This window comes from Telopea speciosissima, chromosome 9, assembly GCF_018873765.1.
Source record: "Telopea speciosissima isolate NSW1024214 ecotype Mountain lineage chromosome 9, Tspe_v1, whole genome shotgun sequence".
In the NCBI taxonomy this organism is placed as follows: domain Eukaryota; kingdom Viridiplantae; phylum Streptophyta; class Magnoliopsida; order Proteales; family Proteaceae; genus Telopea; species Telopea speciosissima.
This window is the reverse complement of record NC_057924.1, coordinates 54,271,922-54,299,335: the sequence shown is the minus strand read 5'-3', so window position 1 is coordinate 54,299,335 and position 27,414 is coordinate 54,271,922. Positions and strand designations below refer to the sequence as shown.

At 38.3% G+C, this 27,414-nt stretch overlaps 1 protein-coding gene across 2 annotated transcripts in view; it reads right to left on the bottom strand.

The window, feature by feature from the left end:
- Positions 1 to 200: 200 nt before the first annotated feature.
- Positions 201 to 27,414, bottom strand: part of LOC122640898 (carnosine N-methyltransferase-like) — a 47,803-nt gene continuing 20,589 nt past the window's right edge. The window contains exons 4-18 of one of the 2 annotated variants that reach the window (XM_043834180.1): positions 27,110 to 27,152; positions 26,668 to 26,895; positions 26,455 to 26,554; positions 20,837 to 20,910; positions 20,117 to 20,161; positions 19,941 to 20,020; positions 19,715 to 19,779; positions 19,540 to 19,606; positions 19,325 to 19,438; positions 8,759 to 8,832; positions 2,585 to 2,682; positions 2,350 to 2,409; positions 2,171 to 2,239; positions 2,015 to 2,068; positions 201 to 435 (exon numbers count right to left, since the gene is read on the bottom strand). In XM_043834180.1, coding sequence (XP_043690115.1) covers positions 382 to 435; positions 2,015 to 2,068; positions 2,171 to 2,239; positions 2,350 to 2,409; positions 2,585 to 2,682; positions 8,759 to 8,832; positions 19,325 to 19,438; positions 19,540 to 19,606; positions 19,715 to 19,779; positions 19,941 to 20,020; positions 20,117 to 20,161; positions 20,837 to 20,910; positions 26,455 to 26,554; positions 26,668 to 26,895; positions 27,110 to 27,152 — 1,225 coding nt within the window. In that variant the 3' untranslated portion in view covers positions 201 to 381. Of the gene's footprint in view, positions 436 to 2,014; positions 2,069 to 2,170; positions 2,240 to 2,348; positions 2,410 to 2,584; positions 2,709 to 8,758; positions 8,833 to 19,324; positions 19,439 to 19,539; positions 19,607 to 19,714; positions 19,780 to 19,940; positions 20,021 to 20,116; positions 20,162 to 20,836; positions 20,911 to 26,401; positions 26,555 to 26,667; positions 26,896 to 27,109; positions 27,153 to 27,414 lie in introns of those variants that run through there. The other variant, XR_006329773.1, reaches the window with a different exon arrangement.

Below are 27,414 nucleotides of genomic sequence, written 5' to 3'. Positions count from 1 at the left end.
ACAAGAGGGTAAGGGAAGGCAGAAAAAAAAACAAATCCCAACTCCAAGAAACAGCATACATCGTCATTTTTGCCAAACCTGTGTTCCTCACAAGTAGGATCAACAACAATCTCATAGTATAAAAAAGGTAGTAAAAAGAATCTATTATCCAATAGATAAATTGTTTAAAGAATAATATTTTTAAACTTACAAAAAAAAACACAAATGCCAACTCCAAGAAACAGCATACATCGTCATTTTTGCCAATCCTGTGTTCCTCACAATTAGGATCAACAACAATCTCATGGTATAAAGAAGCTAGTAAAAAGAATCTATTATCCAATAAATAAATTGCTTAAAGAATAGTACTTTTAGACTTTATACCTTGTAGATGGCAAATATTTATGACTTGACTTGCCTCTTTGTCATTGTCCAAAATGCAGCATAGTATCGGTTCTGCAATTTGAGAAGATCAGTAAAACAGGAACAAAAAGAGTATTTGCACACAGTAGATGCTAAGAATAAGGTGTCTGTCTTTGGTTGAGAAATACAGCAACTCTAGATACATACAAAACATAGGGAAATGCTTTTCACAGACTGCATTTACAGTCTATACCCAGACTATCCCTTTAGAAATGGTCAACTCACTGAGCCTTATTCAAACCACTTAAGATCAGGCAAAACCTGTTTAGCCATTACAATCTATAAAGCTCATATCTTCTGTTTTTTTTTTTTCTGATGAAACAACAACAAAGTGAAGTGTAATCACACAAACCACAAACCAGCCCCAAAAGGTTAACCGACTTTTGGAGCTCATATCTTCTGTTGTTCTGTTAACTTTGAAGTGCTCAAGCTTTTTCCTAACCACAGATCATCCCTCTCCAAATGCATTTTCAATTATTTAGGAAGTGAAAATGAAAAGAGAGACAAACCCATAGATAGGGCAGCAATATTTCTAAGAGGGCATGTGTGCAACAACAGTCTCGAAACCGTAATATTTTGCGAAACCGTGAAATTTCAAAAGGTTTTGGTGGATGGTTTCGAGGCCCAAATAGCCAAATTAGGTTCTGAAATTTTTAGACAACCCTATTTTAGGCCCTTTAAACATAGCAGAACCCTGAGATTGTAAAAGAACACACAAAAAAATGGTAAAAGTTTTAACTTTGGACTCTAGGTTTGTAATATATATGTTGTACGCTACTATATACATTCTCTTATATGGCCTATTCCACACAATTTTGAATATTGCTCAAAACTATCACAAATAAAGTAAATCGTCGCTTTTGATGTATACCACTACTGCCCAACAACTTGTACGACGCTTGTATGGGAGTGTGATTTGACCAAAAACCCAGTTTCTATAAACCTTAAGAGGAAACCAGCAAAACCAACAGAATGATTCGAAATCCGACTCATTTCTTTCGAAACTATACATTTTATATTAAAAGTTTGTATCGTTCTGGTCGAAACAATACCAAAAGAACATATCGTCAAAATTTTGCTGAAACAACAAAATTTCAACTGTAACCTTACCCTTTTTACATATAGCATGGAGTTTCGTTTCGACATATTGTGAAACCGAAATATTTTGTGAAATTTCGAGGAAACCTTGAACATTGGTGTGCGGAGAGGATCTCCACGTGGGCATTAGTTCTGCTTCTTGTCAGGTTAGATGGGGCTCTAATTTTGTGGATGGATGGGCCCCAAGGACCCCTGCTCACATGTCAAGTTTTACCTTAACTGGAGTTGGCCAAGTAGCAAAACACAGTACTGAAAAAATTCAGGATTACAAGAGGGTACATGCCAATATATGGACATCTGACAAATATAGGGATGTATGAACAAGCATTCAAGGGTATTAGATTGAATTTGACTCTGGAATTGACACGGCCAGTCTAGACCATTCCCTAAATATGCATGGTTAGACTTGCCACATCACCCCTCCATGTGGCAGATATAGATGGCCTGCCATATAACACTCTACAACAAGGCCAGTCCAGAAAAACTTCCGTCAATAGACTATGTCAGAACTTACTTGCATCATAGATCGAAGATTTCCAGTATAAGTTGTTTCAATAGTCTTCTCTTTCTGCCACAAAAATTGTAAATGCTTGGTCATCAGTTCATAAACATTGTCATTGGGTGATGCTGCATGAATATATGGTGATAAAATCAAATTTGCAAAAGATACCTCCATCTGAAATCCATACTGGAGCGCAACCTTCTTTACATCTTCCAAACTGAGTTCTATGGACATCTCCTGAGAAAAAAAGGGGGAGGAGGGAGAGGGGGAGAAAAGTCATTATAATCTGTGCATATGAGAGAGGGAGGGAGGGAAGCGCAAGAGAGAGAGAGAGAGAGAGAGATTACATCCTGCGGCCCATACATATCTGCAAAGTGATAAAGCAGCGGCCCCAAGTTTATCCACACCTACCAACCAGACAAATAAACAGTACGAAAAAGGAGAGAACCAATTAGCAACAGTCACACATTTTATGACCTGCTACATTTTCACCAAAGCAAGCACTTGCCTTGACTGAGGGATGACACCAAGATCATGCCATTCACCCCTCCAAAAAAAAAAAAAAAATTATTGAGAACTTACTCCTCCTCCTTTGAGTATCCTTGATATAATCTCAATGTATTCAACAATATTATGTGCCGTATCAAGGAAGAAACAAGTCACCACTGCATCCCAAGCTCCTGCAGGAATACCACAACGAGTCCCCCTAAAAATGTAAGTTTTGAAGTAAATTAATAAGTCGTTGATAATACACAAAAAATGACAAAACAATCATAAACCAGAAGAGAAGAAAGCTTGACTACTGAAACTGTTGGACAAGCGAATATGCCTGAAAGGATTAAATGAGAGCTCAAATGAAGTAGTAAGAGGTTACAACTTATAAGATAAGGCCTAAAAAAAGAGAGTTTCTGTATGCACTTTTAGATAAATCCTGTATCTGTTCCAATGGGGAAAAGAACCAGAAATTAATGGGATGAGATCATAGGATACCTTAACTACAACTCATGAAATCTAGATCCAACTTCAATTCCATACTACAGTTGGTTGCTCCGGATGGTTCTCCAGTTACTAGAGTGAAAGACATCAAAGATATGGCTGTAAACTACTTCAAGGATCTTTTTACTGGCTCTTTGGATGTTGCGGATCCGATTCCAAATAATTTGCTCAATAAATTCATTCCTAGTGAGCTCCTTCAGTCCCTTGGTGCCATTCCAATGGAGACTGAAATTACTACTGCTATCCACTCTCTCAAGTTGAACCGGGCTCCTGGGCCGGATGGTTTTAGTATGGGGTTCTTTTTAGCATCTTGGGAAATTAGTAAGGAAGATCTCATCAAAGCTATCAGAAGTTTTTTCCTTAATCCTAGCCAGATTAAAGGGGTGTACCACACCTTTTTTTGTCTCATTCCCAAGAAGGAGGGAGCTTCAGTGATGTCGGATTTCAGACCTATTGCCCACTGTAACCTGATATACAAGTTCATTGCAAAAATCCTTGCTCTCAGGCTCAAGACTGTTGTGGATCTTCTTGTCAGTGAAAATCAGTCCACCTTCATCCCAGGTAGAAATATTTCAGATAACATTCTTCTTTGCAATGAGATTGTCAGAGGATTTGAGAGAAAGAACCATGCCCCAGCTGCTCTTATGAAGATTGATATTCAAAAAGCTTTCAATTCTTTGAGGTGGGATTTCATTGACAAAGTGTTGGCTAAGATGGGATTGCCTCCGGTATTCATTCATTGGATACATTGCTGCATATCTACCCCCAGGTTCTCTGTGCTTGTTAGTGGCAGCCCGGCTGGCTATTTTGACTCTACTGTGGGTGTTCGTTAAGGTTGCTCTATCTCCCCTTATATATTCACTTTAGCTCTGGAAATTCTTTCTCGGGAGATCCAACTATGCATTGATCAGCAGCTCATCATTCCCATCCCCAAATGCAAAGCCCTCAAGCTATCTCACTTGGCTTTCGCAGATGATCTCATGATTTTCTCCAAGGCTTCCATTAGCTCCTTTGAGTCTATTATGCATTGTTTGCAACACTTTCAAGCTTTGGGGCTTCAGATCAATCCATCAAAGTCCCTTCTATTCTTGGCTGGGGTTTCTGAATTGGACAAAGTTGCTTTGAAGGAAAAATGTGGTTTCCCTATTGGCCAGCTTCCAGTCAAATACTTGGGTCTCCCTTTAATTCCAACCAGATTATCGGCCCATCATTGTACTCCCATGCTGGACCTCATTAGGAAAAGACTTCAACTTTGGAAAGGCAAGCTCCTCTCTTATGCGGGTCGTCTGGTGCTCGTCAAGTCTGTGTTGCAAGCTTCTTACATCTTCTGGTCTGGAATTTATGGGCTGCCTCACTCCATCATCAAATCCTTGGAATCCCTTACATCTTTTTTCCTCTGGAAAGGCTCCGATTCCTCAAGGTTCCTTTGGCCCATTTGTAATATCCCGACATAATGGGGAGATCCAGATAATTGTAAATTTCGAGGGCGAAATTTTTATAAGGGGGGAGGGATGTAATACTCGTGCCCAAAATATAAGGGTAATTTGGACATTTCACACTTTGACATAGATTCTGAACCGACGGCCAATTAGGGATCTTGATTTTGGAGGTGCGATCACTGGAATTTGAGGTAAGATGACTAATTTTCTTAATTATTTATTTTGTTGGGATTTATGCATAAGCTAGCATCTAGCCTAGTGGTATACACTTAACCTAATTGAAGAGGTCTAAAGGTCGATTCTTGAGTGAAGCAATTAAAAGTGATTTTATTTCTTTTTCCTTGGGCAGCATAGTGGACCCACACAATATTGATTTTTGACTTGAGATGTTGAGATAAAATAGAAAAGCTTCTAACCGTGGGTAGTATGGGTAGTGGAGGTGAAATAGGAAAGAGAGGATTTACTAAACTAGAAGTTGAGAAGTTCTGGAAACTACCAAAACCGTAGAGATGTGGGAACTCTTCACCGTTTAAAGAAAATAATAAATAAATAAAATAAAGAAATTAGAGAAGAAAGAGAGATTGAGTTAAATAGGTGAAAGAGAATTTGAATTGAAAGAGGAAAGGGGGAAAATCGTGAAAAGGGAGAGAGAAAGGAAGTTAGAAAAAAAAAGGAGTTTGAGTGGAAATAAGAAAGAGGGGACGAGACATATATCGTGAAAAGGGGAGAAAGAGAGAGAGATCGCCGAAAAGAGAGGAGGAAAAAAAGAAGAAGAAAAAATAAGAGGAAGGAGGGAGGTCTTCCACCATTAGAGCACCTTCAAATTTTTCTTTAGAAATTCGATTTTCAGCAAACCAGCGAATTAACATCTATACTTTGTGCTTATTTTATATTAAAAATATTCTCCTCTCTTGATTTTAAAATTCTGCTTTTACAAGCATGTGTTTAAAATTTCTGTTTGAGAAATCCATGTTGAAAAATTCATTGATTTAAGGGCATAATAACATAAGATATAGTGAGAAGGATGTTATGATGATATTTCTTTATGATTATGGAAGCATGACAACTCCTTGCATGCTTATGGATGTATGGATATTTTATCTTTTTTATTTAATTGTGATTGAGAATATGAGCCTGTAGTACGGTACGGGGCATACTTCTTGTCCTCACCTTTGGTAAGTGAGCTGTGCTTATAGTACGGTGCAAGGCAAGTGTTTGTGATTACATTAATGTGCATGTTCATGATTAAATTCGGATATCGTAGTTATGCTTTTGGCCACGTGTAAGCATGGTGTTGGTACTTGATCATAGTTCAATATCTCACGATATATCGGTATCTCGGGCCTACCGAGATATCCGAAATATACCGAAATTTTGCCGAAATATGGTATTTTTTTCTGCCATATTTTGGCACTCCATCTCGATGGGTTTTTGGCCATATTAAGGCCTGATACTTCATGTACACCTTTGTTTAAACTAAATAAACACATTTAAACCTTCATATTGCAAAAAAAAATGAACTCAAAGTGATGTTTTGGGTTTGCACCCTTAATTGACTGTATACGGTTGTACCCTGATGTATAAGATAATTAAATACATATTGTTTAAGTACTAAAAGACATAATAAGAAATTTCAACAAAGTAATGAAACACAAATAAAGTCAAATGTAGCCTTTAGTTTAAACTTTAAAGTTTAAACACAAAGTCATAATTCATAAACTTCATAATAGTCAATTGTTCAATACTCAATACACAAAGTATTTCTACGAGATTTACCAAAATATACTGCTCAATACACAGTATTTCTACGAAATATACCGAAATATATAGAAATTTCTACGAAATTTGAATTTTTTTTATTTCAGAAGCCCATCTCGTCTCGGTAGTGTCGAAATTACCAAAATTTCGGCGATATATCACGAAATTTTGTACCATTTACTTGATTATGTATATGCAATGTTGTTGGTTTTTGTGAAATTTGCTATAGGGATGAGTAACCCTAATTTTATGTATATATTTTTCCAACTTTGTTATGGTGCATGTCTTTTAAAATATTCGTATGAGGTTTGGATGTTATCTCGCTAAGTTTCTTCCCGAAACTTACCCCTATCATGTTTCAGATGAGGAGACTATAGATATTGATCAGACTTGTGTGGAGAATCAAGAGGACGAAGCTTATGGTTGTGACAGAGAGATACATTAGGATTGAATCTTGGAGTTTATTTAAATTCTGTTTTAGACTTGAATTTTTAAGGACATGTAATTTTGATTAATTTGAGTTTTGAGACGATGTAATTAGTTAAATTTTTGGTATTATTGGAGACTTGAATTTTTAGTGTGTTGATTGATTGGATATGGATAGAGACTTCCGCTGCAATTATGTTTTGAGGTTACCAGAGGATTTATAATTTGGTTCACATTTCGGTTCCTATTTCACTAAGACTTAGATCTTGTGGACCGTTAACGGACCTAAACTCCTGGATAGAATTGGAGGCGTTACACCATTAGTTGGGCTTCAGTTTGCCTCCCATTGGCGGAAGGAGGTTTGGGTATTAGAAGAATCAAGGAGGTGAATTTAGCTGGCATCATCAAGTTGATATGGAAGATTGCTTCTAGAAAGAAAAGTATCTGGGTGGATAGGATTTGTTCTGGGCCTCTTCGATCGGATTCCATTTGGACAGTCTCTATCCCTTCTGATGCTTCCTGGGTATGTGCAAAATCCTGGCTTCTCACCCTACTGTCCTTGGATCTATCCACTCTAGCATTGGCAATGGGAACTCCACTTCCATGTGACTGGATCATAGGCACCCTATGGGAATTCTTCTTCATCAAGTTAGCCCTAAAACTATATATGGCTCTGGGCTGTCTCGAAATGCTTTGGTGGCTGATATCATTGATGCTAATGGCTGGGCTCCCCAGATACTTCAAATCATGTGCTTATTAATATTTGGAATTTACTGCCCTCTATTCCCAGAAGATCCCACCATAGGGATGACTGTGTTACTTGGTTGCCAAACTCTTTGGATTCTTTTAGCTCCAAAGCTGCTTGGGATCTCATTCGGACTCGTCATCCTCTTGTCCCTTGGAGGAAACTAGTTTGGTTCAAGTACCGTATTCCCCGGCACTGTTTTACAGTTTGGAGAGTCTTCTCCAACTGCCTTCCAACACAGTCCTTTCTTCGGCACCGGCACATCTCTATTCCCCCAAATTGTGGTCTCTGTTGGAATGGGATTGAGGATTCCAATCATCTATTCTTTGCATGCCCTTTCTCTAATTCCATCTGCAAAGGCATCCTTGCTAAATGCTGGCCAAGAAATCGTCGGATTCTTCCTTTTGACAGAGAATGGCTTTGGGTTGACATGTGGAGGTTCTTCCCTCTGTGATGCGGTTGGAAAGCTGGCTTTTTGTGCTGTCATCAATCATATTTGGATGGAGCGAAATTTATGGAAATGGACCACCAAATCTAGAACTCTCAACCAGATTTGGGATTCCATCTCTTTTGAAATTAAAACCAAACTTAGTTCGGTTGCTCCTTTTATTTGTAATGACACCCCAAGGAACAGGCTCATTGTTGTCTCCTGGGGCCTTCCCTCTATCTCTCTTCGGGCTCCCCTGTTTGAGTCTTTGACTGTTGGTTTTTTATTTTTTTTTCCCTCCCATTTGAGGGTTGTTCTTTTTCTTTCTTTTCCTCTTTGGTAATGAATTTATTATTCACCCAAAAAAAAAGAATTTGAGTGTTTTACACAGTTTGGATTCTATACACGAGACAAGTTTTTGAAAATTTTCATGAACAGGTGTTACACACTAACTACTAACAACTCACTTCCCAGAATGAGTAAATGGAAGTGCTTCTACCATAGACAGTAATGGTTATCAATAATGACTGCTGATGACAAAGGGAAAAGAGGCAATACATAATAAATATTATTTGAGAAGCACTGCATGTAGATATTTATCAGCAAAAAGCATTTATGTTTCATTTTAATTGTAATAGTAGAGTCCAAGAAAAGAAAAGAGTTTTGATAAATAGGTCAACTTTATATTTTTAATTTCATTGTTGCTTTATTATTTCTGATGAAAACATCTGCAAAATTGGAAGAAAACATCAAAGTCAAAGTATTTTATCATTACAAAATTGCTGAAAGGAAAGTTTTACTAAATTACAGACAACAGGTTAAATTTTACTCTGGAAAGATTGTAAATTCATTATATCATCTCCATGGTAATCATTATCTACCAACGATTAAGGATTCTATTACCCCCGGGGGGGGTTGTTACAGAAAAGAAGAAAGGAATAAAGAACCAGAACTCTTTCTCCTACCTTCTTGGCTTGGGTCACTATAGACTTCAACAAAGTCACCACCACACATGGAGAAGCCTTCAGTAATTCCTGCGCTGTTTTCAAAACAAGCCAACCATGACCATTCAGTAAAGGAAGCATATGGTTACCAAAAATTGCATACAGTCATACTTTGATTTATGACTGAAGATTTAAAATGACCAAGTCAGACACAAGGTTGGAGCTGGACACATATTGATATTTCTATCTTTATTTACTTGCATAGAGACATGTAATAGAGTGTATTTTGAAGGACTAACCATGCATAACCTTCTTTTATAATGATTAGGTAACATTATGCACAAAAAATAATTATTAATTATAAAGTAAGCCCGAGGATTTTGTGATGTCAATTTTCTCCGACAATCTATTCAGGGTTCTAAAAACTCTGAGGTGCCTTTTATTTTTTAATTTTCCCCCCTACATTTCATTTTCAAAATGGAATCTTAGCAGGAAGAAACGATTCATAAGAGGAATGAATTACACCTCAGGTGCCGAATCTTTATTAAAAGGTCATTTTGGGTGCCCAATCTTTGAAAATTGACAGTTGAGGTGCTTTTTAAGTTGGTCCTAGTCTAGAATGATGTAAATTTCCAAATTTATCCCTCTTAACCCCACCTTCAACTCCACTAATTTTTGAATGAGAAAATCGCATCCCCCCCCCCCCATGCAAATTTCTTCCAATGTGTCTATGCTTAATAAATTCTTCTTGTTTAGTAATATATATTTATTCACCAAAAATAAATAAATTGTTCTTGTATGTACAATGATAATTCACAGTTTAGTAGCTGATGTTCATCGATCACCCACCATGATTACCGGAGCTCCCATCTTCATCCTCGTTACCCTGATTCAAATCCACTCCATTCTTGTCCTTTCCAAAACAACCCTCGCTCCCACCATGCTCCAATGTAGGCCTTAAAACCTGAAAAAGCTAACCCAGCGCTCTTACACTCCCTCCCTGTATAGGAGGACCCAAAATGACAAAATAGGGAGGGAGAGGGAGACCATGATGGATAAGAGGGGAACAGAAGGCTCATCCTTGAAAAAACCTTGAAATTTTCATCAACGTTGCTCTGACACATGGTCGACTGTAGGTGTTGTAAACTCATCTTCTCCATTAAATCAGAGAAGCCCAAAGAAAGAAAGAAGTCGGAACAGATAGGATTTATAAAAAAGAAGATGCCCCTTTGGTTTTCCTTCTCAATCACTAGTAGAGATTTAGAAAAAGATGGAAATTTTTTATTGGAAAAAGTAAGAACCAACAGGGATTTCCCCTCTGAATCCTCCTCCTGCGAGAGTTGCAAACTAGTTAGACAAATGATTTCTGATCAGAAAATCAGAAAACTGAGATCTTTAAGCCCTTTTCCATATTGCAATCTCTCCCTGCTTTTCTTCAGTTGGGCTTGTTTTATGAGGGGTGGGGATTTTAGTGGAGGGATGGGGTGAGGGTAGGTGAGAGCGAAGATGGGGGAGGGCCGGCAAGTTGCAGAGGGGTGGGCATTCAGTTGCCTAAGAAGAAGAAGAAGAAAAAAGAAAGAAAGAGAGAAAGACTAACTTAAGATCCAGACTTGTACAAGTATGTGATCCGGACTCATGGTGGCAGTGGTTGGGGAGGTGGAGGTCAAGATGAGGTTGAGGGATAGAATAGGACTAACTTAAAAAAGGCATCCCAAACTTCAATTTTCAAAGATTGGGTACCCAAAACAACCTTTTCATAAAGATTGGGCACATGAGGTGTAATTTACCCTATTTTTTTTAAAGAAAAAAAAAATTCACTTTACAAATCACTGATAGTATCTTTATCATGTATATACGCATAATCCATATTATAATGCTGTCCTATCAATTCCACAATAGAAATTACATTTCATCAACAAAAACTTCTCTCGCCAGGTCTTTAGCTTTTACATGCCAATCATCAATATATAATGAGCCTATGTATTCGCAATCTGGCATAACTTTGGGTGCCCCTGAATCTTTTCATCCAAGATTCTTCTATTCCATCCCCTTCCATATCACCCAACACACCACAAAAGAGACCATCTAATCAACTATCACAGCAACCTTCCTTTTTCCCCTAGAACAAATGGAAGGCCACAAGATAAAAAATGTCTTTAATTTCTTTTGATCAAACCAATGGAATACCAAACAACCCCCACAAAATGCACTGGGATCTTTTGGGCACTCCATCAAGAGATGTTGGGCAGTTGCTTCCTCCTCAGACATAACATTTTCGCTAGCCAAATGCACCCTTACAATTTAAGGTTATGAAATGACAACAGCTTATCTACTACTAAAAATTCACACACAAGGCCTCAACTCAAGGGTGATATGTGTTATTCTAGTCATGGTGTTGTTTAGTAACTATGGTCACACTTGACAATACATGGTGCTGTTTATTGTTTATGGTCATGTTTAAACCACATAATAAAGTGGTACTGTGTGAGTCTTTGGTTACTTTGAGTTGTACTCAATCATGACTTCAATATATACTATACTGCCTTGCTCACACGAGATACTACACACACAAACTGTGAGCTAGGCTATCTCCTAGTTCTATCTCCTTTCTTCGCTCTCTCTCCTCTTCCTCTTCATTCTTCTATACTCAGATACTGACCTAACCTGTTTTGGTATTGTCACATGGTATCAAAGCAGGTCGTTTAGTACTCGTACATTCTACTACTCTGTTTTGGGAGTTTCTTAAGGATTTAACCAATGCTACATTAGTGCTATTAAACCCTACTTGAAGAAACATGAAAAACACGGTTTTTGTGTGATGATTGATGCTATCGAACACATGAACTGCTCGCTGGAGCTTGTTGCTTTTCTGTCAATGGTATTTCCTTACCTGTGCATGAAGTTTTCTTGCTGGATATGGTATTCCCTCTCTCTGAGCAAGAAGTTTTCTGCTGATGTGGAGTAATCTGCGCATGAAGTTTTCAGTTGCTGCTCTCAACATGTTGTCTGGTTTGATTTCCTTTTTTGCATTATCTTAAAGATTAATCCTTGCAGAACCCCTGTTACTTTATGGCTTTTTTTCCCCCCTAGTTTGATCTTCTTAGATGCATTACTGGTGGAGATTAAATTTGGACTTATTGATGTTTGATGGACACATCAAACATCAATTTAATGTGATTAAATTAATTATTATGATTTATTTCATGTGCTTCTTGTGATTATTTCGATTATGTGCATAGTCCACTTTTTAACATTATTGTTCACGACTATGGATGGAATTGAACACTCAGTTGTAGGGTTGCTACATTGTATATTTCCACAATGGTGATTGGTCAGAAAATATAAATGTGGAAACATTAATGTGTTGAACATTGATCCATTGAAATTCCCAAATGGTACACCGCCTATTGTTTTCGCTACGGGAATTTTTAGTACTTTCTTTTCCCCGTACCTTAGAAGCAGTTACTGTTTCGTCTATATTTTATGCACTGTGGTGTTCCAAGAATTTTTATCACCTCCAATTCGCTGCCCACTCCAATTCCCTCCAATTCCCTCCAATTCTTCACATAGGAGCAGAAATGACCACCCTATCCCAACTTGGGCAGTGTGTTCGGGCAGGGGTTAAGGTGGTCATTTCTGCTCCTATGTGAGGAATTGGAGCGGGCAGGAATTGGAAGTGATAACGATTCGGTGTTCCAATGGTGGGTTGTCTACCGACATGACTGACTTTACACCGGACGCTCAACGTACAGGGTGTAAACATGAATGTGGGTGACCTCAATAAGGTTTCCGCACCCTGTTTAGGGATGAATATCCAAGTATGTGAGTTATCAGATTTTGACTTGTTGGAATCCAGGGCCTCGGTTATATATTATTATTTGAAAAGTGTTTCAAATAATTTGACTCGGTCGATGATCTTGATACTCACAGTTTTATGGACAATGGATTAGGGTTCATGGCGGTGTTTTTTATTCCATGCATGTGAGATCCATCATGGGTGTTCTAAGTGTGGGGGGTAAAGTGTAAAGAAACTTTTCCACCACTGGGGTTTCTAGGTTACGCCTTTTGTAGAGATGTCCTTTGGTGTAATTAAGGGTAACTTAAACGGCCACCCTTTAGGATCATATCACTTGGCGCAAACGTGTCTGTTAGATTGAAATCTTCTAACTAAGCCTTCTCTATAAATGAATAGCTTAGGCTCAAATTCTAACTTGCACATCACAATTGAGAGTGAATTTTTGAGGAGAGAAAAAGAGGGTCTTCTTCCTCAAGATAGGGTTTTGAGCATTGAAGGTGGTGCCATCTCAACGGAGTTTGCGACCTTGTGCTACATTCCTTTGGAGGATCGTGCCAATTGTGTTTTCTAGGTAACCATCAAACCTTAAGAGGATTTTGTTATGCATGTGTTCATCGAGTTCCTTGTTCCATGATTTTTGTATCTTGAATCAAAACGCGTCCACGGCGCCCTTCAATTAACCCTTCAGCACCCCTGCTTTTTGTCATACAATGCTGGTAAGGTATGCAAACTTCATAAAGCAATTTATGGTCTGAAGCAGTCCCCTCTAGCCTGGTTTGATAGAATCAGTACATTTGTTACTCAGTGTGGATTTACTCAGGTCATGCAGTGTTTGTTCATCGCCATGATTCTAGGGTGGTACTGCTGGTTGTATATGTTGATCATATTGTTACCTGGTAATGACTCTTCTGATATTGATGAAGGTATATCTTATTTACAGTAGCATTTAGATGAAAGATCTGGGTACCCTCAGGTATTTTCTAGGGATTGAGTTATGAGTAGTAAAGGCATTAATCTCTCTCAAAGAAAGTATGTAAGCGTCTGTTTGACACTAGGATATTAGTATCCAAACCTATCGATACACATAAGGATCCACACCAAAAGTTTGGGACTAATGGTGGTGAGGAGCTTACAGATAAGAATCAGTATAGGTGGTTGGTTGGAAAACTTATTTATATTCTTATTGTGATAATTTCAAATATTTCTTTTCTTGTAGGAGTTATATGCCAATTTATCGAGACGCCCAAACGAGCTCATTGGGAGGTAGCTTGTTGAGTTCTGCAGTATCTTAAAAGTGCTCCAGGAAAGGGTCTTATATATAGACCTAAAAGAAATGTTGATTTTATTGGGTACTTTGATGATGACTGGGCTGGTACTGAAGGTGATAGGAAATCTACTACTGGTTATTGTACCTTCGTTGGGGCAAAGTCGAGTCTTGAGGCCAAGCACAGGGCTATGGCTCATTGTACCTCGATGTGGTTGAAGTCTCTTTTTAAGGAGCTTGAATTTCCTATTATCAAGACTATCAATATGTTTTGTGATAACCAGGCAGTCATTTATATTTTGCCAGCAACCCTATGTTTAATGAACGCACTAAGCACATCGAGGTTGACTGCCATTTTGTGCAAGATGCTGTGATGAAATTGATTTCTACACTGTTTGGAGATCTGGGAGTCATCTTGGTGATATGTTAATCAAGGCATTGTTTCGTCCGGCTTTCCTTGAGGGTTGTTCCAAGCTGGGCATGAGTGATCTTTATGCTCCAGCTAGAGGGGGAGTGTCAAGATTTTAGTCATGGGGTTATTTAGTAATTATGGTGACACTTGACAGTACATGGTGCTGTTTATTATTTATGGTGATGTTTAAAATACGTAACTAAGTAGTGCTGTGGGGGTCTTTTATTACTTTTGAATTGTACCCAATCATGTCTCAGGAGTCATTCATTATATATAATGTACTGCCTTGCTCACGGGAGATAGTACACACACATACCGTGAGCTAGGTTTTCACCTAGTTCTATCTCTTTTCCTCTTCATTCTCCTATACTCAGATGCTGATCTAACCTCTTTTGGTATTGTGACAATATGTTTTCACCTTGATGCCAAGATGACGTCCAAAGATTACACAATGTCCCTTTTGTATTTTCAATGCAACTTCTAATATCTACCCCTTCACTTTATAATATGATAGGGTCGGTAGTCTTCCAATACTGAGGAAGGAAATACATTCCTCGATCTTTCTAGCATTTAAGCTTCTTCTAAACATAGGACTCAAGCCAGCCTCACCCCTTCGTTCTTTAACTTACACTGGAACAGGCTATATAGCCTTCAGCAAAGATCACAAAGTTTCCCCCTCCAACATCATTGATTTTCTTATATTCACACCATCTTACCATTTCCCAACACAAATATAACTCTTCCCAAATAACCTTCTCCTTTTTCTTTATACTCCTGTACATAAAAGCGCCATATGAGCATTTCACCCATATGAATGAAAATGAGAATAACTCATTCTCTCGGTGTGAGGATTGTATTCCCATACATCATATCAATTACAGAGATTACAATGAGCTGTGATTGGAAGGTTTCCTTTGTGCAGATGCTGAAAATTGCCACCCTCCCCCGACGATGATGACAACTGGGCACGGATGAACGATGATATCTCTCTCATAGTTGCTCAGAAATTCGCGAAAACACATAGGTAACCTGGAAACAGTGTTCCAAACCCAATGGCACTGGAGTGGCACTCCAACGACGCGGAAATCGAGGAACGGCGCCGTTGGAGTGCCATAGCGTCCCAATGCCCATTTTTCATCTTTTTTAGCTCCCCTAGGCCAGTTTTCTGTCCGTTTCAACCCCCATCGTCTTACTACTTCAATACCCGCATCACCGTTACTCTGTCTGCTCACCGTCTGAGCCTTGGTCCCCTTCTTTCATCTTTTTTACCCAATTTTCCATCACTTTCCCTACCCACATCCTTTTGGATAAACCCTTATGTGACGCTGTTATTCTATCCGAAGATGAGCAATAGGCTCCCCAAGTTCCTCATGATGCCATTACTCTGCCCGAAGTCTGAGTTGCTAAATTTCCTCTTACATAATCGTTACTCTGTTTGACAAAAGATAGGCTGGTCGTTCATCCATCTCCACCTGAGCCAGGGAGACACCTCACATTGCGGGTTTTCTGTACTTTGTTGATTTCGTTGGCAGGTATACATTTTCACTGTCTCTTTACTTTTGGCACAATTTAGATCATTAAAGTATCTTGCATTAGTATATATAGTAATTTTTACCCGTTAATATAGCATATTCTAGTCTTCTTCAAGCATGCTTAGTTTACTTTAATTTTGCCCATTAAAGTAGATCGTTTTAGAATGCATATTAATATTTTTATTTGCATGTAGCATGTGTAGTTTCATTCCACATATTTGATGCACATCAAATTAGCCTTACATGTTTGTTTAGGATACATCATAATGGGAGAATATTCAAAAACAAGCATCTAGTAGACAGACTGGTTCAACCGGGCTAGATGGGGTGCTAATACCTTCCTACTCTCGTTACCTGACCACCCAGACTCTCTGACTAGACCATATGGAATCATGTAGCCCTTTCCACTCACCCCGGTCGGGGCTACACCCATTGGATCCTAGGCCCGAGGTGACTCCATTTACTTTGATATATGTAATATGATCCCAAACCCCCATCGCCAAAGGACCTCGATAAGTAACAACTCTTCGACCCGTCCGGAGGTTCCGGTACCCACACTTTGTCTTCTCAAATCTCAATCACCAAAACAAAGAAATAAAAAGAAAAGAAAAGAAAAGATTTGTTTCCAACGGTAAAACTACTATAATGAGATACAACACAATAAGGTAACTACTAAGATACAACTACTTTAGGCTTTTGTAGACTTGGCAATCGATGAGATGAAGTGGACCATGCTGAGACAGATGAATCAGATCATCCAAGTCCATTAATCAACACGAGTTATCTTTCTTTATGCTTCCCCCCAAATGAGTCCAGGACAAAGGTCGAAGGCCAAGTTTGACTCACAAGCAGTAAAGGCCGACCTGAATAAACAAATTGAGTGACTAGTGTGCCAAATCCACCTTCTTGTGGCAGCTTTAACTGTTTTTGGCTCGATAGGAGTATCAGAGAGGGCTGAAAAGTAAGAGAGCACTCATAATCATGTAGATATGAGGGAGTCGACTTACAAGTATTTCTAGATTTCGGTGAAATTTTAACTCATTCAGTCATATTTCGAACATTGCCCATATATAGAAGCAAGAGTTCGACAAAATTTTGACTCATTTCGTCGAAGTTTTGAGTTTTCACCCCTTCTCGCCTAAGAGCTCCAAAACAGCTAAAAAACCTCAATTGTTTTAGAAAATCTTTCATTTTGCTGCTGAATCAAGGCATGATACTTTACACCTATACCCCCACCCTTCATATGACACACCTAAGAAACAAGGCGCCTAGGCACCTTACCACCGCTCCGGGTGACCTTGTCAGCATAACCACTATGCTTCAGACAGAGAATGACATGTCATCATATGTCATAGGGTCAAAGCTAAGCTATAACTTGGGTGTTTTTTTCTAATCTGATGATTGAAACATGTTCAATCATGCTTGAATAGGCACACCCTGATGGTTCAGGGAAAAATTCCCCTTTTTGGGCACTGAAATGGCCATTTCTGTACTCCTACCAAAATGGACCAAACTTTGGTGGGATTTTGCCCAAACATTTTGGTTTCGGCATGGTTTAAAATCCCACCGAAATACGAAATTTTTAACCTTGGTATCAACATTAGGATGCAAAGTATTACATCATGAATAAGCCAACAGCTCTTACAAAAGATGAAGTGGACCCATACTGAGATGGACGACTGTAATCATTTAAGTCCATTAATCACTATAATTATTTTCCCTCATAATCTTTTACCATGATCTCTTAATCATTTAGATTAGGCCTAAGGTAGGCACCCATACTTGGCTACCAAAAACCGTCTCCCTGTGATCGTCCACCACCCCACCTTGATTCCTAGCAATCAAAAAGAAATTAGGGAAAATCTTCTTCAACGAGCCTTCTCCACACCAACAATCATGCCAAAACGTCACTCTTTTCCCATCCCCTATCTGAAAATAACCGCCTCTTGAACTGAAGGGACTTATTACAGACAAGGTATTAAATTTCGCGATATATCGGTATCTCAGGCTTACCGAGATATCCGAAATATGGGCAAAATTTTGCCGAAATATTGCATTTTTTCTGCAATATTTCAGGAGTCCATCTCGGTGGGTTTTTGGCCATATCTAGGCCTAATACTTCATGGACATCCTTATTTAAGCTAAATAAACACATTTAAACCTTCATATTGCAAAAAAATGAACTCAAAGTGATGTTTTGGGCTTGTACCCTTGATTGATAATATACGGTTGCCGACCCTAATGTATATAAATAGTTAAATACACATTGATTAGGCAGTTAAAGATATAAAAGAAATTAAAACAAACTAATTAAAACTCATAAGACATAATTCATAAATCATATTCTCATAAACTCCATAATAGTCAATGACTCAATAGTCAATACTCAATAGCTCAATAGTCAATACTTTAATAGGCAATACACAAAGTCACAACTCACAACTCACAAGTTCACAAATCAGTGAAATCACAACTTACAACTTACAACTTACAACTTACAAAGATAAGACTCACAAGACTCACAAGTCAACTCACAAGTGCTAACAATAGTTGCTATGTCTTCCTGGTTCAACCCCACTCATGGCCCGCTGGAGTCGACGTCCATTGCTCTCTGTTTGAAGGACGTATGTGGACCATAGTATAGTTTCGGAGAAGAAACGAGTGTATCTGGCCAAAAACAGCTTCTGCCCAGCTCTCGGTCGATATTTCGACTATTAGCTGGCGAAATATGGTACTTATAACCATGGTTTAATGAGTCACGTGAGGTCTTTTGTCACATTTCGGCAATATTTCGGTATATCGCCGAAATGCCCCGAAATGTTACGAAATATCGTCGAAATTTTGTCTTTTTTGGTTTCGCCTTCACATCTCGTCTCAGCCTTACCGAAATTACCGAAATTTCGCGATATATTGGTGATATATCGCAAAATTTTGTACCATGATTACAGATCCCCTTCTAGACCCTTCCCCCATGTGACCCATCACTCTTCCCATAAACCATAACTGTGATTACTTTCTTCCACAACTTCATATCTTCTTCCCACATCCTCCACAACCAATTCCCGAACAAGGCCATATTCTTGAGTTTCATCGGTCTAATACCTAATACCCCCTCCTCTTTAGGTGGGAATACCCTCTGCCAACCAATTAGATGACACTTCCAGTGATTCTCTACCAAGCCACAAAAAATCTCTTTGGAGCTTCTCGAATCTATTAGCCACCAATGACAGGGCAGAGAACAAGTACATGAAGTATATAGGAAAATTTGACAAAGCACATCTGATGCGTGTCAACTCCACCCCCTCCCCCCAACAGATACTTTGCCTTTCAAGTGGACAACATACTCTCTGCCCTTTCAATCACAGGTCCCAAGAACCTTAGATTTACACAACTATAATGTAGGAATGGACCTGTAGCCTAAGCTGCAATGTTTTAAAATAAAGATTGATCCATTAGAGAGAATCTCTTGAACTGAACCCAAGTAATCAGAATCCTTGGGACAAATTTGAGAATGAAAAAACAAAAACATTAAAATGACTACAGAATTCAATGAATGAAATAAGAAAAGAATTAGCATGACTACCTAGCTGGATGGATATCAGGAAATGAAACAGGCCGAAGTTGGTCATTATCTGAAAGAGAATTGCAATTGCTGTGGATCCAAGGATATATGGTCCACTCCCCAGCTGTCTGAGTACTGATACAAATAAGAAAACAAATTAAAATGACCCTCCTCACATAATTTCAATCAGAATGAATGAGGGGAGAGAAATGATCCAAGTCATTATGGATTCCTACTGGTTAAGAATAAAACTTGAGCAGATCATCATGTAGTACGAGAATTCATTTCCTTGGCTTATGAAACCTGTTTGTATTAAAAAATAAGAATAAGAGGAAGAAGAAGAGAGAAAAGGAATCCCAGCCACTTTAACTTGAAAAGGCAAGTATTTACTCATGAACATCAGATACATACCAAAGCATGAAATCTCCAAAGCCAGCCTTCCAAGTCCAGCACCAGGAACTAAACAGCTAGGAGCCCTATTAGAATGTTTTAAGAATTATGATTTCCGTAGATTACATGAGCAGCTAAAGAGCATCACAGACACCATCAAGCAAATGAGCTCTTCAAGACAAAGAAATCACTCTATGGTACTCTTGCTTTATGAAGTTAACTACTGCAAGTAAGGAAAACACTATACCTGTCCTTGCATCTGTCAGGGAATAAACGATCAAGCTCTTTAAGAATAGGAATATAGCATTGATCACGCTCTCTCTGTCCCTGAAGTACAATATATAAAGAACAGTATGAACTTTCCTGATGCAGTTCTGGACAGTTATGAACATCAAAACTAGGTCAGATTAGATGAACAAGTACCTCTGGTGCCCAATCTCTAACAATATTTCTTATGATACATCGGACCTGACATTAGTAAAAAGTAAAATACAAGTTACACCAATTGACTGGACAGAAAAGTTGGTGCAAGATATAAGAATGGAAAAAACTCAACTATAAACAAGAGTAATGGTCGATTTCAGAACTATAAGATAAAGAAACTGTGGTTTAGGTATGGAATAGTGTATTGACCATCAGACCAGGTTGTCTGACGATGGTTGGATTGTTTGGACCACAGGCCTTTTTCCTTGAACAATTATCTCCCTAACTAGAATAGTCCACTTAGATTCCATATTGATTGTCAGACCAGGCAATTTGACTATTTGAACTGCTGACTTTTCCTCAGACAATCCAATCCTTGATCTTTTCCAGAAACACTGGTATGTAATCTATCCCATGTGTCAGTACTTAGCACTTGATTTAGTTCTCATTTCATACTTTTTATAAATGTACACTATGGTGAACATAAGTATTAGCAAAGTTTTTCTGCAGGTAGATCTTTCCAGTATTCTTCTTACATTATTTATTTATAACAAAATAAATCTAAGTGATAAAAGAGATTCAGTACATGTATGTAACACTGTACTCAAGCATCAGTGTATATCCTTTGATAAGTCGCAGCATAAAATTTTCATGCTCAGCCTAGTATAAATATTAAGAAACTAGAGAGTCGTTTTTGATAAGAAAAATAACCAAAGTTACCTTATCAACATCGACCAATGGAACTTTTAACTGTAATGAAGGATCCAACCAGTCACGTGCAGATGAGCTTGCCTGGAAATACATATATAAATTAACAGAATATACAAAATTATCATTAGAGTATCCATATCCCTATAAAGCGCAAAAGGGGAACAAATAACTTAAAGGAAATTCAAAAATATATGCCAAACTATTCTTTGACCACTCTTAATTCAAAATCCATAGTCAAATAAAAAGGAGAAATGTGAAAAAAAATAAATTGCCATATGTAGAAAACTTATTTCACCTGACACATCTAAGATATTAGCAGAAAAAAGACATCAGAATGCCATTTAGATTTATTCAACCACTTCCCCCCAAATATTTGTTATTTACTTGAAATTAAGGCACTTACATAGTTGTCATGGCGTCGCCATGGTGCCGCCATGGCGTCCTGGCCTGGAGAGGCAAGCATGTCGAGCTTCGCCATGGAGGATGTATAATTATCGCCATACCATGATATATGGGCATATCGGTCGATATTAGTGTATAAAACTTAGGTTTTAAATTATTTTTTTTAAACCATTTAAAAGCTTCAATGCTTTTTCCTTGATTTGTATTGGTCACATTAACATAAAAAATTAAAACCATTAAAGATTAAACAGTACAATTTACTACTATACCCTAAATCCCTAATAGGAATTGAAATTTGGGGGATTTTAGAAATCGCAAAGTTTGTCGAGACAGAGGAGAGACTTCGTGAGACGTCTGGAGACTGAGGGAGTCAAGAAGACGAAGAAGTGAGAAGAAGAAGAAGAACTACTGAAGCTGCAAGTCTGCAACTCTCGGCAAGTTCGAACCCCTCCGGCAACCTCCAGGTAAGCAATTTTTTATTTTTTAGTTATTTGGTTCTTCTTCTTCTTCTCCAATCTCCTCCCAGTCCTCCGGCGAGTGCGACTCGATCCTTCTTCTTCTTCTTCTTCTTCTTCTTCTTCTTCTTCTTCTTCTTCAGTTCTTCTTCTCACTTCTTCGTCTTCTTCACTTCCGGCAACTCTCTCCGTCAGTTCTTCTTCTTCTCACTTCTTCATCTTCTTAACTCCTTCTTCTTCAGTTCTTCTTCTTGCCTTGCAATTGCAGGCTTGCACACAGTCACAGAGACACAGACCTCAGTTTTTTTTTTCTTTTTTCTTCTTCTTGCCTTGCAGTTGCAGGTTTGCACACAGTGACAGACCTCTCAGTTTTTTTTTTTTTTCTTTTTTCTTCTTCTTGCCTTGCAGTTGCAGGCTTGCTTACAGTCACAGACCTCTCAGTTATTTTTTTTTTTCCTTTTTTCTTCTCGTTGCCTTGCAGTTGCAGGCTTGCACACAACCTCTCGGTTTTTTGTTTCTTCTTGCCTTGCAGTTGCAGGCTTCCACATAGACAGAGAAAGTGTTCTTTTTTTTCTTCTTCTTGCCCTGCACACAGCCACGCATGCACAATTACACACACGAGAGACAGAGGGGTGGGGAGGGATTTATTACAGCCAGTAGTTCTCTCTGTTTTTTTTTTTTTCCTTCGCTTGCCTTGCAGTTGCAGGCTTGCACAGTCACAGAGAAGGTGTTTTTTTTTATTTTTTCTTCTTCTTACCTTGCACACAGGCACACATACACAGTTACACACACAGAGACAGGGAGAGAGTCGAGAGACAGGGGGGGGGGGGGAGGGATTTATTACAGCCAGTAGTCCATCGGTCACAGTCTCACTTACAGCCAGTAGTCCATCAGTCACAGTCTCACACACAGTCACAGTGTCACACACACAACAGCAGCATTGCAGCAAGCACATATTCAACTCCATAATTTCAGTTTTTTTTTCCCCTTCAGCTTAATGTTAATCTGCTAAAAACCAGTACTTTGATTTTGTGCTTACATGCCTATCATTTGATTTTTCAACTTTATTATCAGGAAGACTACTGCTTTCAATTATTTGATAGGCTAATCTATGTTTTCATACTTTCATATACGCTAATGGATATTACACTTTCATGAATTAAACCATAGTATATTAGTAGTACACTTTCATGTTGATTTTTGATGTTATAGGATATATATTATAGCATACTAAATGACATTAAAAATAGAGAAAATAAAAAATAAAGCATGGTCGACATGCTCGCCATGGCGTTACATGTCGATATATCGACGTGACACCCCTCCACCGACTTGGATCGCCGTGACGCCGTGACAACTATGGGCACTTAGTTGGAAGAGTACTCACAAGAAGGTGCACAGTGCTGAATTGTTCCAAAGGAAGCATTTGTGGTAGTGCCCCTTCTTCCTCACAAGTCCCTTCTTCCTCACAGTTGTTCATGTGCAAGGAGGATGCAAGATCTATAGACCAATTGTTTTTCAACTGATCAGTTATGTTAATGATTGATTTCACTCTTTGGAGTCGTTTCATTTGAATTGGGTTCATCCTAAGATGTTCTGATGTTGTTCGCATTTGGAGCATTAGTTAGGGACATCATTCACTAAGAGACTCTTTGGAGTTGTTTCATTTGAATTGGGTTCATCCTAAGGATGTTCTGATGTTGTTCGCCTTTGGAGAATTAGTTAGGGACAGCATTCACTAAGAGAGTGAAGATTCTGTGGCAAAGTCCTCAGTGTACAATGTTCCATTCAATGCGGGAGGTAAAGAATACAGGGATTTTTCACGCACAAAGCAGTTCAGACATGCAGATTAACAAAGGATTTGGCCCAACCAACATCTGCTTCAGATCTGGTTGGAGGGATCCCTATTATTTTACAAGAATAGCATAGTTTAGTTACCTCCCACGCAGTTAGAGAGCAGATTATACAGGTTTGGCACCCTCCCTCGCTAGGTACGATGAAGCTCGACTTTTATTTTAAACTAGGACTATTGGGGGTACAGGCAACATCGAATCCTGTTACGTAGTTATTAATGCCTTGCCTAGGCCACAACGCCCTCACCTTGATCGCCTAGGCCTTGCCTGAATTGGCCAGATTTTGACCTAGGCAGTCAACAATTTGGGCCTTCATTTTTAACTCATATACAGCCTTATGCTTTTGAGGAGCACAAAGGGATTAAAATTAGAAAAGCAGCAAATTAAGGGGTAAACTTGGAAATACAAATATAAATTAGCCCTGAAATCATTGACAAAACAAATAATTCCTTGATCGTCTATCACTTGTTTTGATGGATGTAATTTACTACCAATGAGACTAAATATTAACACAACTTAGTCACGATACTGATAAACAGCAAGTACTAGCACAACCTGAAATGGCCTATAACAAATCCCTATTTTATGCACCCCTTGACCAATAAGGCCACCGCCTAGGCACCTAGGCTCCAACACTCCTAGCCAGTGCCTTTGGCTTGCCTAGCCACCTTATAATAACTATGGTAGGAGATGTTTCAAAGATTTGGCGTGGCAAATTGTTGGAGTTTATTCAGGCCTCAGAGGAAAGTAACAAGGGCTGAACATTCCTCATACTTCGATATTTTTATCTCATGAAATGCATTTCTTAACATTGTGGAAAGAGATTCTGCTTTGGTTATTGGTGTGGACAAGAAGCAGGATAGATGGTCCATGGAGGAGTTGCATATTATTAGGAGGATTCATGTCAATCTTGATTGAGAAAATGGACCCAGAGAAGAGAGAATGAGCTGATTGATAAGCTGCCCAAGAAAGGAGTTGTTAAGCCTAGATTATGTTACAAAAACATATAACGGCAGATCCAAACACTGCATTACAGAATAGGATGATAGAAGTTGCTGATCTCAGTCAAGAGAACTAAGGAAATTAGAGAAAAACAGATATTGGAATGCACAATAACAAATCAGATAGTTATAATTTATAAAGCTAGGCTCAATACAATTCAGACTTGAAGAATCTACAGAATTGATTACCAGAATAGGAGATAAAAAGAAAAATCAATACACCAACAATTAGAAAACCAAAACCCCAGATAATCTGGTCCAAACAATAAGAGCAAGAATTGATGATTTCTCTGCTGATTCCAACGGTGGTGCAATAGGACCGGTATCTAAGTTAAGGCAAAAAAAAAAAAAGAGGTTGTTTGCAGAGGATAACAGACAGATGTAAACATTGTTTTAATGACCAGAACTACGAAAAATTAGCAACAGAAATTTAGCTGCAAAGTATCAGATCAAATCAATCACTGAACCAGCAGCTATGGAAGAAACTGACTGAGCAAAAGAGGCTACAAAAGCAGGGTTTTACAGTGAGAAAAAGAAGAAAAAAACTGATCTGGAAACAGGGATATTCTGATAAAGGAATATGGAATCGACAATCAGAAAAAGGAGAGAAAAATAGAGTGAGAAATCTCACAGAATCAGCCCCTTGCCGAACAAGTCGATGGCACCAACTACACACACTATTCCCAAAATTCAAATCGAATACATTTCGTAAAATTCCGAATCTCGTATAGCTACAAAGACACATAGAGGCCAACTTCCCTATTGCTATTCGAAACTCTAATAGATAGAAGAAAGGACAACCGAGAGCTGCTGCATCACTTTTGCTCTTGATATTTAGCCCTTTTGTTTAACAAAACTGTGGATACTCACCCAACAAGAATAATTAACAGAATATAACTAATTGAAGAACAAAGATAAAAAAAGATAAGAGGTTGCCACCATGAATAGAAGTAGGGCTTGACTATCAAACCACTCAAAAGAGAACCATTCCCTATGCTATGTCACACAAACCTTCATCTCACCGTAGAATAGGCCTGTTGATACAACTAAACTGGTGTGTGGGTATACCCATGATAGATCCTATAAAACAGAGCTTGTTTCCCTTTATGTGTGTGAGAGCAAGCACGCACGTGAATGTGTGTGTGTGTGGAGAGAGAGAGAGAGAGAGGCCCGCCCTCAATAATTCTTGCATAACTGTATCAGGGACCTTGTGGAGTATATCAAACCCTTCCACTCTCTTCCAAACAATATTAAAAATTGAAAAAAAAAATGACAAAAAATGTAATTTATTTATGTAGGCAGTCAATGACAAATTGAACAAAACTGTCTAGTAATATCATAGAGTGAAATGACAGTTACCGAAGTAGATCTAAAACAAAATCCTGGAACCACATACTAAAACTATAAACAATCAAGCCCAGCAACAAAAACTCCATCAACTAAGTTATTACTACTAAGTGCACATAGAAAGACAGACTGAGCAGCGCAGTTCAAAGTAAAACTCATGTCTTGAAGGCAGGACTGGTTAAAACAGTCCATAATTGTGCAGGACACACTAGGAAGATGAGAGATTTTATGACCTGTACAGTATTTTCCACCTAGAGGCATGCAAGGCTGATAAATAGATGTGATCAACAATTCCAATGACTCAAGCTGTGACAATCTTTTGGACTTTTTAATATTTGCATTTAAGTCCAAACTAATGTCACTGAGCTGGGAAATCTAATCAACTATACTATATGATCAAATTGTGTTAAGGCCTACATGTCAACCAAGTGTACTGCCGTTAGTAGCCCCGTAAATCATTCACCTAATCTTTATAGCACCAATAAGCCTTAATGAAATAAAAGGAATCGAACTTACAGTTCTGTTGGAACCATAAACAGAATTCAGTTCCATATCATTATTGACAATTGTAACATCATCACAACCAGCTCTTTCGGATTGTCTGCTGTAATCTGAGTTTAAAGACAAGTTTCCATTGACAGATCCACCGAAATTCTGAACTTGCACTTCCTGTTATTACATAAACAGTATTATAGGTCAAATTTCAGATGAAAACCTGACAATATTCTTCAATCCTAGAAGTTGCATCCATTAAGAAACTTCAACATAGTTGTTGCAGGCACCTCACTGACGGTCCTCTCTTTTTGTGAATTGCAGATCAGGTTGCTCCCTTCTCCACAACTGGCTTTATCGGTTTCAAGAAAACACGTTCTTCCACTAGTTGATGCAGACTGACAAGAGCAAAAATCCCTACCTTCACAGGGAATATGATCCACACTGACATCTCCCAGATGTTCATCATGTTCACAGTTATCTATGTCCTGGCTCATGTCAAGTGGAGGCTCAAATGCCTGGAAGAAAATTAGGACAGAAACACCTGAGAACACTTTTGGACCAATTTCATAGACTCGAGTTATAACCCATTTCAAATTCTATTAAAGACAAAAATTTTATGAGATTGAGAACTACAGTTAAAATATGAACAAGAAAAATCAACTGGAAAAAAAGGTGGTAAAGTAGAATAAAGAAGGTGATCATTCAAGCAAATAGTAGGTTCTAGAAGACCTGTAGCATGTTCAAGATGAAATATGAATTTATAGAAATACACCTGCAAAATAGAGAAACAAAGCAATCAGAATCTGTGAAGACATTGTCATACAATTTGCAGACTTTCAAGGATACCATTAAGCAGTATGCAAACTCATTCTGAATGTCTCTGGAACATTAATCTATTACAATGGATTCAAAATGGAGGATCACGGAGGCCATTATAAGGTTATTTACACATCTGTTGAATACTACTTCACAACATTTTAGCTTCTTTTTTTTTTGGTCAAGTTTTCAAAAAATAAATTTGATGTTGAAGAAGT